Source organism: Oncorhynchus mykiss, chromosome 5 (assembly GCF_057628025.1).
Source record: "Oncorhynchus mykiss isolate SJ-2025 chromosome 5, ASM5762802v1, whole genome shotgun sequence".
NCBI lineage: Eukaryota > Metazoa > Chordata > Actinopteri > Salmoniformes > Salmonidae > Oncorhynchus > Oncorhynchus mykiss.
This window is the reverse complement of record NC_143026.1, coordinates 84360418-84374938: the sequence shown is the minus strand read 5'-3', so window position 1 is coordinate 84374938 and position 14521 is coordinate 84360418. Positions and strand designations below refer to the sequence as shown.

At 47.6% G+C, this 14521-nt stretch overlaps 1 protein-coding gene across 2 annotated transcripts in view; it reads left to right on the top strand.

The window, feature by feature from the left end:
- LOC110524678 (zinc finger CCCH domain-containing protein 3) overlaps positions 1-14521 on the top strand; it is a 105292-nt gene that overhangs the window by 604 nt on the left and 90167 nt on the right. For both annotated transcript variants that reach the window (XM_036978563.2, XM_036978561.2), the window contains exons 2-3: positions 233-1808; positions 2034-2236. In XM_036978563.2, the coding sequence (XP_036834458.2) occupies positions 233-1808; positions 2034-2236 (1779 nt within the window). The remainder of the gene's footprint in view (positions 1-232; positions 1809-2033; positions 2237-14521) is intronic.

Genomic DNA, 14521 nt, shown 5'->3' with positions numbered 1-14521 from the left:
TACTGAACTATTCAATTTGAGACGTATGCATGCTGTGTTGGCTTTGCGAACCAATACGTTATCTGTTTATGCCTAGCTAGCTGGCTATCGCTAGCAGGCGCGTAGGTTACTAACTATATTCTTGCCTATACATATGGACGACCGAACGTAGAGGCTAGCTAGATTCACGCCTTTAAACTTGAATTTACCACATTTTCCAGCTACCTCTTAACCTCGTTCTGTCATCTAACAGGTCTCATCAACAACCACAAGAGTGTCCATGGTGATGTCCCTTCTACTTCTGGCCGGCAGTGGCACCCAGCGAGGCCACCGCCACGAGGCATGGGTCACAGCTCATCTTTCACCCCCACATTCCCCTCCCGGGGTGGGCCTTACCCCCCCCAGTCCGCGGGACACTGGAGGAAGACCTACTCCCTCAATAACAAGAGCAGCTCAGCCCAGCAAAGTAGACCTACTATACAGACTGCCAAGCACTCTTTAGAGCAGCCGTTAGTTTCTGCAGAATCCAACTCCTCTACTGGCTTGCTCTCCCTTAATGCTAGAGGCACCTCACAGCCCAGCCACAGCAATAAGGACCTGGCTAGAGGAGAGAAGGATAGAACAAAATATGCTACGTCTGGGTATCTAACAGGGCCAAGGGGCCAACAGTATGCACTCACAGGGGGAGTGAGAAGAACTGTGACAGGCAGTGGAGCCACAGCTATAGAGTCAGAGACTGAATCAGGCAGAGGGAGAACAGGACCTGGGGGTGACGCTTGGCTGGGACTCTCTGGGCTAACAGGGCCTGGACCTCCAGATGACCAGCAGAGAGAGACTAAATATGAGTTTCAGCCCACCACTGAAGAGAAGGGCATGGGACTGCCTGTGAAAGCCACTGCCCCTGGAGAAAATAATACAGAATTGACAAGTGTCCCTGTCTCAGACAAATCTACTGTTACTACCACCATGGTCCAGAGCACTGCTCAGCTGCATATCAGACCTCATCACTCTGAGAAAACCAGCACAGGAGGTAAACATACTGTCAATGCAACCACCGGCAACCTCATCCCTAGCGATACGGACCCACCTCTACTTCTTTCACCCCCTCTCTCTGCCTCCCCTAGTGCCCTACAAGGACAACTAAGCCCCATGTCCAATTCCACACCAGCCCAGCTCCAGACAACATCCTCTCCCCAGAGACACTCCAAGTTCACTTGGGTGAACAGCCATCAGCCAGGAGGAGCTGGGCCCAGCCAGGCCAGAACAGAGGTCCAGCCCCCAGACAAACTCATCACCTCTTCCCCCATCCCAGTCTCCCATCCTGGGCTCCCTAGTAGAAGAGCCTCTGCCCCCATCAAGAAGGTTCCCCGTAGGCTCAGTCTATCCATCGCAGTCCCTAAGACCACCAAGTACACCTGGGTGTCGTCTTCTGCAAGTGGCCAGGCCAGGCTGTCCCGGAAGCCCCTATCACCCAAAGCCCTGGCTCTGCCTCAGAGAGCTCCAGAGAAGGGAAAGGGGGAATCCAAGAAACCCAAATCCCCAAGTCTTTTAGCCAAGCAGCGCAAGGCAGCAGGTGCCTCCACCTCCCTCAGTAGTCTCTACCGCTGGAAAGCAGGGTCTGGAGGAGGGGGGCAGACTGGTACAGGAGGAGGGATAGGGGCCCGACGTGGGTCTGTGTTTCGTTGGACCTCGGAGAAAGAGAACGGTGCCAAGGGGGTGTCCAGTGTCCCTCTATCTGTAACTCAACGCATAATAGTGCCGCCCTCCTCCTCCCCTGGAGGGTTCAAACTCAGGAGTAGGATGAAGATTATCAGGAAGCCGGCTAGCAGGTGAGAAAGAGGAGGATTAAGGGAAGTCAGAGTTGTCTTTACTTGTATCACACCTATTCTCTTACGTCTGGTAATGCATGTTGGAATATGTCTCTTTTTATCCTGATTTTGTATCTGTGAACATGTAATGTTGCCTTTGGCCAAATCTATATTTTTCTGAATGTTTTCACACACACCACACACACCTACCTGTCTCTGACACATACCTTGTCCTGTGTGTTGCAGTGAGTCTGGATCCGAGCGGAGGTCCAGCCCAGCAGACATGACCCTGAACAGCCGCTACTCTCTCCGCCGACGGACACACAGCCCGGTTCGGACACACACCCCGGTCTGGAGCCCGGGAGGTGTGAAGAGGACCATGTCCCGTGAACTGGTCTCGTTCGGCAGACACAAGCTACGACGTCTCTCCCCCAGCCCCTCCAGGACAGGTAGAAAGACAGCACTTTATTTGACATTTTATTTAACCAGTAAAAATAAACAAGATCTTACTAATTACGATTACGTCCTGGCAAACACTAGGGAGTACGGAGGTAAACATGATCCATCCTATTAGGCCAAGAGGTTTTTCTGGTCAATTTACAACTCTGACCCCTGTTATATCAACTGTACCTCTGAAATAAATGGAGGAATTCATGGAATTTCTATCCATTTTAAACTTAACACACCATCAGATTTCCACTGGTAGTGAGAGTAACTCATATAGAGGTCCAATTAGATAAATAGGTTGTTTACTATAATTTTTCTTCTACTCGGGACTCAGGAGGTCTAGCTAATTAATTCAGCTAGTTGCGAGTGGTGTTCTCTTTTAGCCGTGACGAATTCACTTAATGAATATATCCTCCGTGGAGAATGACATCACATGGACAGTACTGTGGATCCAGTCTATCTAATAGCTCTATGGTTTAGTGACTCATTTTAGGACACTGTTGGACATTTGCACTCTTGCCAGTGCTTTGATTGGGCCAATTTTATTCCACACTGTCCCCTCTCTCCAATAGGGGTCAGCATTCCTCTCTATGAGAGGCCTATGGAGAGCTGCTGTGATCTGTGTGTGTGTGTAGGGGTAGGAAGGGGTGGTAATTGATTACCCAATTGAGCTGTGATAGTGGGTAATTTGCAGTGGGTGAAGGTGGGGAAGAGGCTGCTGCTATCAAGTCCTGGCACCACCACCACTCTCCTCTCCCCCCAGCCAGCCCACTAGATAAAAAGCAGCTAATGCATAATTATCCTTTTGCAAATTGGATTGTTTTAACGAACTAGAGAATATAGACCTAACCTGATGGAATGCAATCTGTGTTTTTACAACCCTCGGCCCCTCCTCCCTTCCTTCCTTCCACCCCTCCATTCTCTTCATCCCTCTCATGCCCATCTCAGTGTAATCGCCCCCAGTCAATGGAGTCGAGCAGACATTAAAAAAGCCATCACTATTAACATTAGGCTTTATTCATCCTGATGGCTGGCTGTCTGGCACTCTCTCCATAGCTCACTCTCTCTGCTTCTCTCTCCTTTCTCTCTCTTCATTCACCCTCCTCCTCTCCCCCTCTCACACAAATTATCTGTCCTACTGTCTAATTCTTCTCTTGTCTCGTTCTGTCTCTGACCCCCCCCCCCCCCGTCTCTCTCCATCCAGTCATTCTTTCTCCTAGTTCTGTGCTTTATCGTCCTCTGTAAGTGTAGAGATGTAGCTGGCCTGAAGCAGGACTTATATTGTTTGTTTCTCAGTGATGGAGGGAAGGATAAATAGAGGAAAGAATGTTGCGATAGAAGAAGATGGAACGAGGGAGAGAGATAGAAAGTAGCCGTCTGTGCTGCAGATAAGAGCCTCTAATAAAGAGCAAATTGAATTACTAATGATGTGGACCAGTCTTACAGTACTGATGACCACACACACACTGTTATTTTTCTTAATTTCCTCTTCAATGAGTTCTCTCTTTCTCGGTGGTAGTGCAGGTGTTTATTTGGCTGCCCGGTTATCTGCAGTTTAATTTAAAGAGAGCATAAACCTAAGTGAGCAGTTAAGGCCATAATGAATCCTGGGGATGGGGGGGGGGGGTGAGAGCCCAGATAACCTAATAAAGCAGATAAACGACAGGAACGGACAGAACACAGAAAGGAAGAGGGTGGAGGAGTGCTGAGCCATGCGGGTTAAGGCCCTATGTGACGGATCTCTCTCCTAGTTCTCTCCCTCCCTCCATCCATCTCTATTTCAGCCTCTCCATCTGTCTTTGTTGGTCTCTTTGTGACTGTTTATCTATGTCTCTGTGTAATGTAGGTGTAGCCTATTATAATCACATTGTTTGCTCTGTTATTTCTCTGAATCTTAAAGGGAAACTACAGAATGTAGATACACGTCATTTGTAAAATACACTGGTATGGTGCTGGAGATATTGAATATGAGGTTGAAAAGTGGTGGATTTCCCCTTTAACATACAGGTGTATGATCTTAATTTGATCACCATGTTGTTGCAGGAATTGTCCTGTAGAGCAGGAATTGCAAACTAGCAGTGCATTTGAGGTTTAAAAAGGCTTCTTTAGTTTGTAGTTTCCACTAGGGCTATGACAAAACAAAATCTTAGTCAACCTAGCGTCGTCTGTTCTTTCAACAAATCGATTGGTCAAAATGTTAACTTGTATTTTTCCCTATATCTACACACCCTATATGTTTTCATAAAATCAACTATATGTAGGCTACTGAGCTTGTCTGATGCTTTAAGCACACAGTGATTCAATAATTAAGACTCACAAATGACTTGGGGGGGGTGTAATAGTCTGGCCAGAAGAAGAACCTGTTCCTGTCTCTCCTCCAGCTACTGCTGGTCATAGATTCTGTCATGAAGCTCCTGAAGTTACCGGTAGGTAATAGGCTGCACCAGGGGTTGTCAACCTTTTCCATTTGGAGTGACAATTTATCCTACTATTTCTACCGATCTGCGTGCCAGTTCTGATTTTCATTTCATTTAGAATAAAGCCTTCGTATCTCAAAATCATTATAATGTGGTTAATCATGATTCTTAAAGTAACTTCTATTAAAGTAACTTCTATTGCTTCTATTGCTATGTAAAAATAGCCTAATAAAGCCAACAAAAAAAATATCCCAGGTAGAAAATATCTTAATTTAAAAGACATTCTATAGATCACATTGGCTACACATGGCCTGTCTGCAAGGAACTTAAAACATTGTATCAACTATTAACTTGGTCTGGCCTGAAGCTGGTGCTTGCAAACTTGCAACATTGTATAGAATATTGTGGGCCCTCATAGTTTCCTGTGCCAGTGAGCTCCTGACAGACAGCTGTAGGCTATCTGCACCAGGGATAAGAAGTAATCAGGTAGGCCTGTTTTATGAAGTTTCCACCGGATCAGAGCTGGACAGATGTTTAAAACGGGCTACGTTGAGGACCTACTGTCATTCTCAAGGGAAATAAAAGTACGTTGTGAAGAAAAAAATGACTTTCCGAAGCTCCACAGTGGTGGGGAGTTAAGACAATCAGGCCAGGTAGTCTGCATCATCGGAGGCACATACTTACTCAACATTAACAGGAGCGCTACAAACAAAAGACAATGAATAAATTGACCATTCGTCAATGGAAGGAAATGAACCAAAACGTGTTCCTCACAAGTGTAACCTAGGTTGTGCGTTCCGTAAACAACGTGTCCACTTTGGTTTTGCAAAGGTCAAAGGGCAAAGCTGAGAGGGCAACCGGCTATTGTTTGTTTACTAAACAAATGGCAGATTATCTAGTGTGATGGTGTGAAGGAGTATTTCTAGATATAGGAAGGGGTGTGTGTACTGTTGCTGTCCCTCACTCAACATATGGTTAACTGATTGAGAGTTGGCATGACTTTATTTGGTACACACACACACACACACACACACACACATTCTTATCCCCTCAGACAGTGGCTGGGTAGTGTTTTATTGCAGTTTCTGTTGTCAGTTTGTCTCTAGCTCTGTTTTGTATAAATCACCCTGGCAGGACAGATCCCTTTCACTGCTACACACACACACACACAGTCTTCTTCCTCCCACCCGGGCGGGGTTAGAATGTTGACCTGTTTGTGCGTTAGAGGTGGAGTGGTTCAGGTTCCTGTACTGGATCTGATATGGCAGCTATTTCCCCCCCATCTCAGCATCAAGTTATTGGTACCCCCTCCCCCCCATTCCCCAAACCTTGTGGGGATCTTGTTACCGTGCCGACGATCAGCCCATTTATTAGGTCTATAAATCACTGCTGTGTGGTCTGTCATCAGACCCTGTTAACCTCTCATTGTCATTTCCCACTGTCTGCAACCTGTCATCTCTCACACGTGTGCACATGCACACACATGCTACCTGTGGTGTTCAGTGTCATGTGTGCATCTAACCACAGATGTATTTAGGCTTCACTTAGTGAGCGTATAATTCTTCTATAATACGATGTTGTAATCTTACCCTTGGACTCTGTTATTAGGTCTTCATGTGACTTGGTGATTCAATTAAAAAATATATATTATTGTGCCATTTAGCAGACGGTTTTATTCAAAGTGATTTAGTAATGCGCGCAGGAAAAGGAAATTGCCGCACACTTGCTCGTGCGCCCGGGATTTTATTCAGGGGAAAGTACTTAAGTAAAAATACTTTTACGTTTTTTGGGCTATCTGTACTTTACTATTTATATTTTTGTACTTTTTTACTCCATACATTTTCCCAGACACCCAAAAGTGCATTTTGATCATCACTGATCATCCCTACTGCCTCTGATCTGGCGGACTCACGAAACACAAAGGCTTTGTTTGTAAATGATGTCTGAGTGTTGGAGTGTTCCCCTGGCTATCTGTAGATGGGAAGAAAGTAAATGGTGTCGTCTGGTTTGCTTAATATAAGGAGTTTGAAATGAGGTATACTTTTAATTTTATTTTTGATACTCAAGTATATTATTGCAATTACATTTACTTTTGATAACCAAAAACACAGTATTTTACACTTTTACTTCAGTCATTTTCTATTAAGGTATCTTTACTCAAAGATATGACAATTGGGCATTTTTCCCACCCCTGTTTTTGCCACAGTTCACGCACATTCTAGGGTCAAAAAGTTATAATAATCTTAAAGTCCTCTAACAACGAGCTTGACTGATAAACACACACAGGCATGATGAAGACCGGGTCGGAACAACATAATAAAATCACCTGGTATCATGAGCAGCAGTGTGCGGCATTTTCCTTTCTATGTTTAATGAATTCACCATAAAAAGTACCTGAATGTGCAGTTCTTCAGCTTTAGTATATGAGACGTAACTTGTGGGTGTGTGGATCTGTTATTGCAGGGCAGATGTGTGGATCTGTTATTGCAGGGCAGATGTGTGGATCTCTTATTGCGGGGCAGATGTGTGAATCTGTTATTGCGGGGCAGATGTGTGAATCTGTTATTGCAGGGCAGGTGTGTGGATCTCTCATTGCGGGGCAGTTGTGTGGATCTGTTAATGCGGGGCAGGTGTGTGGATCTGTTATTGCGGGGCAGGTGTGTGGATCTGTTATTGCGGGGCAGGTGTGTGGATCTGTTATTGCGGGGCAGGTGTGTGGATCTGTTGATGCGGGGCAGGTGTGTGGATCTGTTGATGCGGGGCAGGTGTGTGGGTGGGTCTGTTGATGCGGGGCAGGTGTGTGGGTGGATCTGTTGATGCGGGGCAGGTGTGTGGGTGGATCTGTTGATGCGGGGCAGGTGTGTGGGTGGATCTGTTGATGCGGGGCAGGTGTGTGGGTGGATCTGTTGATGCGGGGCAGGTGTGTGGGTGGATCTGTTGATGCGGGGCAGGTGTGTGTGTGGATCTGTTGATGCCAGGCAGGTGTGTGTGTGGATCTGTTGATGCCAGGCAGGTGTGTGTGTGGATCTGTTGATGCCAGGCAGGTGTGTGTGTGGATCTGTTGATGCGGGGCAGATTCATCTCTGCACAAAGAACCAAATGTTGCATGCACACTTGCAACTATAGATGGTTGTTTTGGCCGACATGACTACATGTTGATAAAGAGGTCTACATTCCCTGGCCGGAGCGATTGCCACCTCATATTTCGTCTGTCTCTGATGTCGTTAATCAGATCAAGCCAACCCCACGACACCCTCTCTGTACTGTGACTGGAAGTCGCGTTAGATAAGTGTCAGCTAAATGGTATATAATACACACACACACACACACACACACACACACACATATATATATATATATATATATATATATATATATATATATATATATATATATATATATATATATATATATATATATATATATATATATATATATATATTTATTTATTTAAATCAGGGCAGCAGATTTCTAAAGATCTCTTTGTGTATTGAGTTGATTGAACCATTCCATCTAGCATCACATATATAGTTAAAATATGGCACCAATACAACACACGCTGATGTCATTTGATGCATCCCACTCAATAGCCTGTTCTTATTTGGCCGTGGCTTAATGTCTTTCTTTTAGTTTGTTTCTCTGCATCATTCGCTGGTTCACACACTCTCTAGTTTCTCACCAGAATCTCTCCTCTATCACTCCTCTCTCTCTTTCCTGAAAACTCTCTTCTTTCTCTGTTACACATACACACACACAGCGGGCATGTGTTTTTTTTATTTCAGACTGCACAGTTGCTATGTCCATGCATGTACCCGTTTGTGTAAAATAAACTTTCTGCACGCCAGTAATCGTCTCTCACTATTTTAATAGTGAGGCTATAGAGTGAGGAGAGTGAATCCCGTGTGTGTTTATTTCTCTCCTCAGCTGCTTGGTAAAATATCCCACTCTAAATGCCATTCCCCACCACTCTCCCATAGCTGTGTTAATCAGACACACACACACACACACACACACACACACACACACACACACTAACATATCTGGGCCCAACCCCAGTGCTCACAGACAGACATTCTGTTCATTCCTCTTCACTTTCTCAGGCCCTCGGTGTCAAACAGGTGGGCACACTGTGTGTGTGTCACTCACTCACTCACTCACTCACATGGCTGCATGAGGTAATCACACACACAAAAACACATGCATCCACAGAATCACACACATGCTGCTTTGTTGTTTTGAAGGACCAGCCTCGTCCCTGGAGTCATTATCCACTACATCATGGTTATATTGATCCTTTTGTTCTGCTTCATTTTCCACCTGTATTAGATTATTTGATTGGACTGTTCTTCTGGCCACATTGTTACTAGAACCAATATTGTCATGTGATCAACCAGTTAAGAGGCCTGCTACGATACAGTCCCCCCCCGTACTGAGCTGTATGATGGTAGGACCTCCTCTCTCAGCTCTGTCTTCTCGTCAACCTGTCAACTGGCCATAACTAAAGACCTGATAGACAGGCCATGCGTGACAGATGCACATAAACCACCCTGAACCGGGACGGAGAGGGGATGGATACTAGGAATACTTCACCTACACACACAAACGCTCACACACAGGCCTGTGTAAACGCTCACACACAGGCCTGTGTAAACGCTCACACACAGGCCTGTGTAAATGCTCACACACAGGCCTGTGTAAACGCTCACACACAGGCCTGTGTAAACGCTCACACACAGGCCTGTGTAAACGCTCACACACAGGCCTGTGTAAATGCTCACACACACGTTTCATTGCATAGAACAGTCTTTTACCAGGGTTTGTGTTTGATATTCTGTGACGACTCAGAGGATCTATGTGTAGTTCTGAAACCTTTGAGATGCGGTGTGTGTGCGCGCGCGCATGCGTTCATATGTTTTTCTGAGTATAAGTGAGCGGGTTGGACCCGGTGGTTCAGGAACGTGTTGAAATGTGTAAGCCATGGTTTGAGTGGGTGTAGGCAGAAATCGTAACGTTAGCGCGAACTCTTCCCAGTTAAAGGGATAAATTGGCCAAATCCAATGTATCTCCTTCCCCAGAGTCTGATAAACTCGTGGAGACCATTTTATGTCTCTGTCCAGTATGAAGGAAGTTCGAGGTAACCACCAGTCCATCTGACTCTGGGGGAGGAGATAAAGGGCCTCATTGCCAAAAATGGGGTAAATGTTTTTTTGGTCCCCAGAGCAGTCAAAGGTGTTCTGTGCCCTGCTGGCTAGATACATCAGAAACCTTAACAGGATGACATGCACGGGCACACACACATGATGTCCAAAGACATGCCAACAGGGGTGTTAGTTAGTGGCAATAGGGACTGCAACTGGGTGGGAATGTTCCCATGTTAAACCTCAAGGCCATATAGGTCATGGTCATGTGACAGTCACTGAGATTGATTTTATTATGGTTTAGTCTATGACATCAGTTTTAGTGTGTTTACATGGATTCATGCAAACCTTTGGCCTCTACACACAGTAGACCTGGCTATTTATTCAGGTATGGGTTTCTGGTGAAGTTTGTTTGATGAAAAATGGAAGACTGTTGCACAGCCGGTTTAGCTTGGTGGAACCAGCTTGATCACTGGGTTCACCAGGCTACTTCAGTCCACCAGGCTACTTCAGTTCAGCTGATCACTGGGTCCACCAGGCTACTTCCGTTCAACTGATCACTGGGTCTACCAGGCTACTTCAGTTCAACTGATCACTGGGTCCACCAGGCTACTTCAGTTCAACTGATCACTGGGTCCACCAGGCTACTTCAGTTCAACTGATCACTGGGTCTACCAGGCTACTTCAGTTCAACTGATCACTGGGTCCACCAGGCTACTTCAGTTCAACTGATCACTGGGTCCACCAGGCTACTTCAGTTCAACTGATCACTGGGTCCACCAGGCTACTTCAGTTCAACTGATCACTGGGTCTACCAGGCTACTTCAGTTCAACTGATCACTGGGTCCACCAGGCTACTTCAGTTCAACTGATCACTGGGTCCACCAGGCTACTTCAGTTCAACTGATCACTGGGTCCACCAGGCTACTTCAGTTCAACTGATCACTGGGTCCACCAGGCTACTTCAGTTCAACTGATCACTGGGTCTACCAGGCTACTTCCGTTCAACTGATCACTGGGTCCACCAGGCTACTTCAGTTCAACTGATCACTGGGTCTACCAGGCTACTTCAGTTCAACTGATCACTGGGTGCACCAGGCTACTTCAGTTCAACTGATCACTGGGTGCACCAGGCTACTTCAGTTCAACTGATCACTGGGTCTACCAGGCTATTTCAGTTCAACTGATCACTGGGTCTACCAGGCTACTTCAGTTCAACTGATTACTGGGTCCACCAGGCTACTTCAGTTCAACTGATCACTGGGTCTACCAGGCTACTTCAGTTCAACTGATCACTGGGTCCACCAGGCTACTTCAGTTCAACTGATCACTGGGTCTACCAGGCTACTTCAGTTCAACTGATCACTGGGTCTACCAGGCTACTTCAGTTCAACTGATCACTGGGTCCACCAGGCTACTTCAGTTCAACTGATCACTGGGTCCACCAGGCTACTTCAGTTCAACTGATCACTGGGTCCACCAGGCTACCGCTGGTTTGCATTGCAATAAAATGTCAACATTACAAACGGTGCAGTTGAGAATAAACATTTACCATTTTTTCCCATCCACCTGCTCCGAGTCTTGTGTTTTGAGTACAGTACCCAGAATGTGTTCTGTTGTATAACGCAAAGCTCCAGGAAGCTGCTGCTAAACATGTCAATCACAGAGCAGGACACTGGCTTCCACCTCCTCACTCCATCTATCCCTCACCCCAGCCCCCTCCTCAACCCTCCAGTAATCCAACACTCCCTCCCTCTCCTCCATGTGTCTTCACAGAGTGAAGTGTTACCATAATAATCATGGGGGTTTGGCATTTGTGTGGGAAGAGGAGCACAGAGTCCTCAGATTGCCTGGCATGTTAATTATGGGGCCTCCTCTCTCCTGCTCGCTCTCTCTCTCCCTCCAACCCGGCCGCATGCAGGGACACTTGTGTTCCCGTTAGGGCAGGGGTAGTGGGTGAGGGGGTAGGAGGGTTAGGTACGTTAGTGCTTGGTAGTTGAGGTCAAGCTCTGTTCTAGCCTCTAACCCCCACCTGTAAGACAATCCTCCCTCTAGTCCTCCAGTGGGTTTAGGATGGTGAACATCAGAGGAGGAGAGACGGACAGGCTTTATGCTAGTTTACCCTCCGAGTTAAACAGGACATGAATCTGTCTGTATGGGGTTACCTCACCACCATACAGCTTTCTGGCCATACTGACTCACTCACTCACATAGTACTCGTTTACTCACTCACTTACATACATATAGTACTCGTTTACTCACTCACTTGCATACACATAGTACTCGTTTACTCACTCACTTACATACATATAGTACTCGTTTACTCACTCACTTACATACACATAGTACTCGTTTACTCACTCACATACATATAGTACTCGTTCACTCACTCACTCACTCACTCACTCACATGCATATAGTACTCGTTTACTCACTCACTCACATACATATAGTACTCATTTACTCACTCACATACATACATATAGTACTCGTTTACGCACTCACTCACATACATATAGTACTCGTTTACTTACTCACTCACTCACATACATAAATATAGTACTCGTTTACTTACTCACTCACATACATATAGTACTCGTTTACTCACTCACATATAGTACTCGTTTACTCACTCACTCACATACATACATACATACATACATACATACATACATACATACATACATACATACATACATACATACATACATACATATAGTACTCATTTACTCACTCACTCACTCACATACATATAGTACTCGTTTACTCACTCACTCACTCACATACATATAGTACTTGTTTACTTACTCACTCACGCACTCACATACATATAGTACTCGTTTACTCCCTCACTCACTCACTCACATATAGTACTTGTTTACTTACTCACTCACGCACTCACATACATATAGTACTCGTTTACTTACTCACTCTTCTCTTTTACACTCTCAAACAATTTTTTGACATACTCACACTCAATAGATTACTAATGAACCACAGCCACTTTGTCTGTCAATCAGTATCACCAGTATCTCTCACTCACTCCGCTAATAGCACCTACTAGTCAACCCCTCTTCTGCACCCCGCTGGTATAATGTAGTGTGTGTGGGGGGGAAAGATGAGTGGAGATGGGTAGAGCCATGTGCACGGGCCTGTCCCTGCCACTCTGACCTCCCATACCATAGATCATAGACTCCAGATTCAGAGGCTGTTCTCAGCTATGCTTTTCCTGCCTCCCCTCCTCTTCCCCTCACTTTCCCCTCTCTAGTTCTTCCCCATTTATACTGTCTCCCCCCACCTTCTTGCGCACTCCCTTTATCCCTATTCCTCTTTTTCTCACCTCTATCCTTTTCTCCTCACTCCCTCTCTCCAGAGGGAGTGATCTTTTCCTATTTAACTGGTTGGCTGATGCTCTACCTGGGTCACCTGGGCATGGCCAGGGACAAGATCACTCTCACCCCTGTCTCCCCCGTTCCTAGACTCCTAGCTAGCTTACCCGTTCTCTCTCAACCTGTCCCATCCTTCTTTCCCTGGGTCAGCTGTGCATGGCTAGGGGCCAGATCATTCTCACACTCCCTCCTCAGTCTACCCTTCCCCTGCCTCCCTCTCAACATGTCCCGTCTAGTTCTGCTCCCCTTCTCTCCTTGGGTCAGCTGGGTAAGGTGAAGGACCAATTATCACCCCTGACTCACTTCCCCGTCCAGTGCTGCTCGACCTGGCCCTCTCCACCAAACCCAGGCAGAGCCCTCTAGCCCCAGCCCCTGGCATGGGGAAACCCAACCCTCTAATCTCTCTCTCTCTCTCTCAGCCTTTCCAACTTTCCATTTCAGGACCAGACCCCCCCCCCCCCCCCCCCCCCTGTCTATTCTGGTTCTCTAGAGTTATCCAGCCAGTGACCCCTCCTCCTGCCCCAGTCCCTCCCTCATCCCGTCCCTGCCCCAGTCCCTCCCTCATCCAGTCCCTCCCTCATCCCGTCCCTGCCCAGCCCCCCTCTCATCCCGTCCCAGTCCCTCCCTCATCCCGTCCCAGTCCCTCCCCCATCCCGTCCCAGTCCCTCCCTCATCCCGTCCCAGTCCCTCCCTCATCCCGCCCCAGTCCCTCCCTCATCCCGCCCCAGTCCCTCCCTCATCCCGCCCCAGTCCCTCCCTCACCCCATACCTGCCCCAGTCTCTCCCTCATCCCATCCCAGTCCCTCCCTCATCCCATCCCTGCCCCAGTCTCCCCCTCATCCCATCCCTGCCCCAGTCTACCCCTCATCCCGTCCCTGCCCCAGTCCCTCCTTCATCCTGCCCCAGTCCCTCCCTCATCCTGCCCCAGTCCCTCCCTCATCCCGCCCCTTCCCCAGTCTCTCCCTCACCCCGTCCCTGCCCCAGTCTCTCCCTCATCTCATCCCAGTCCCTCCCTCATCCCGTCCCTGCCCCAGTCTCTCCCCCCCCATCCTGTCCCTGCCCCAGTCCCTCCCTCACCCCGTCCCTGCCCCAGTCCCTCCCTCATCCCGTCCCTGCCCCAGTCCCTCCCTCATCCCGTCCCTGCCCCAGTCCCTCCCTCACCCCGTCCCTGCCCCAGTCCCTCCCTCACCCCGTCCCTGCCCCAGTCCCTCCCTCATCCCGTCCCTGCCCCAGTCTCTCCCTCATCCCATCCCGTCCCTGCCCCAGTCTCTCCCTCATCCCATCCCAGTCCCTCCCTCTTCCCAGTCCCTGCCCCAGTCTCCCCCCCATCCCGTCCCTGCCCC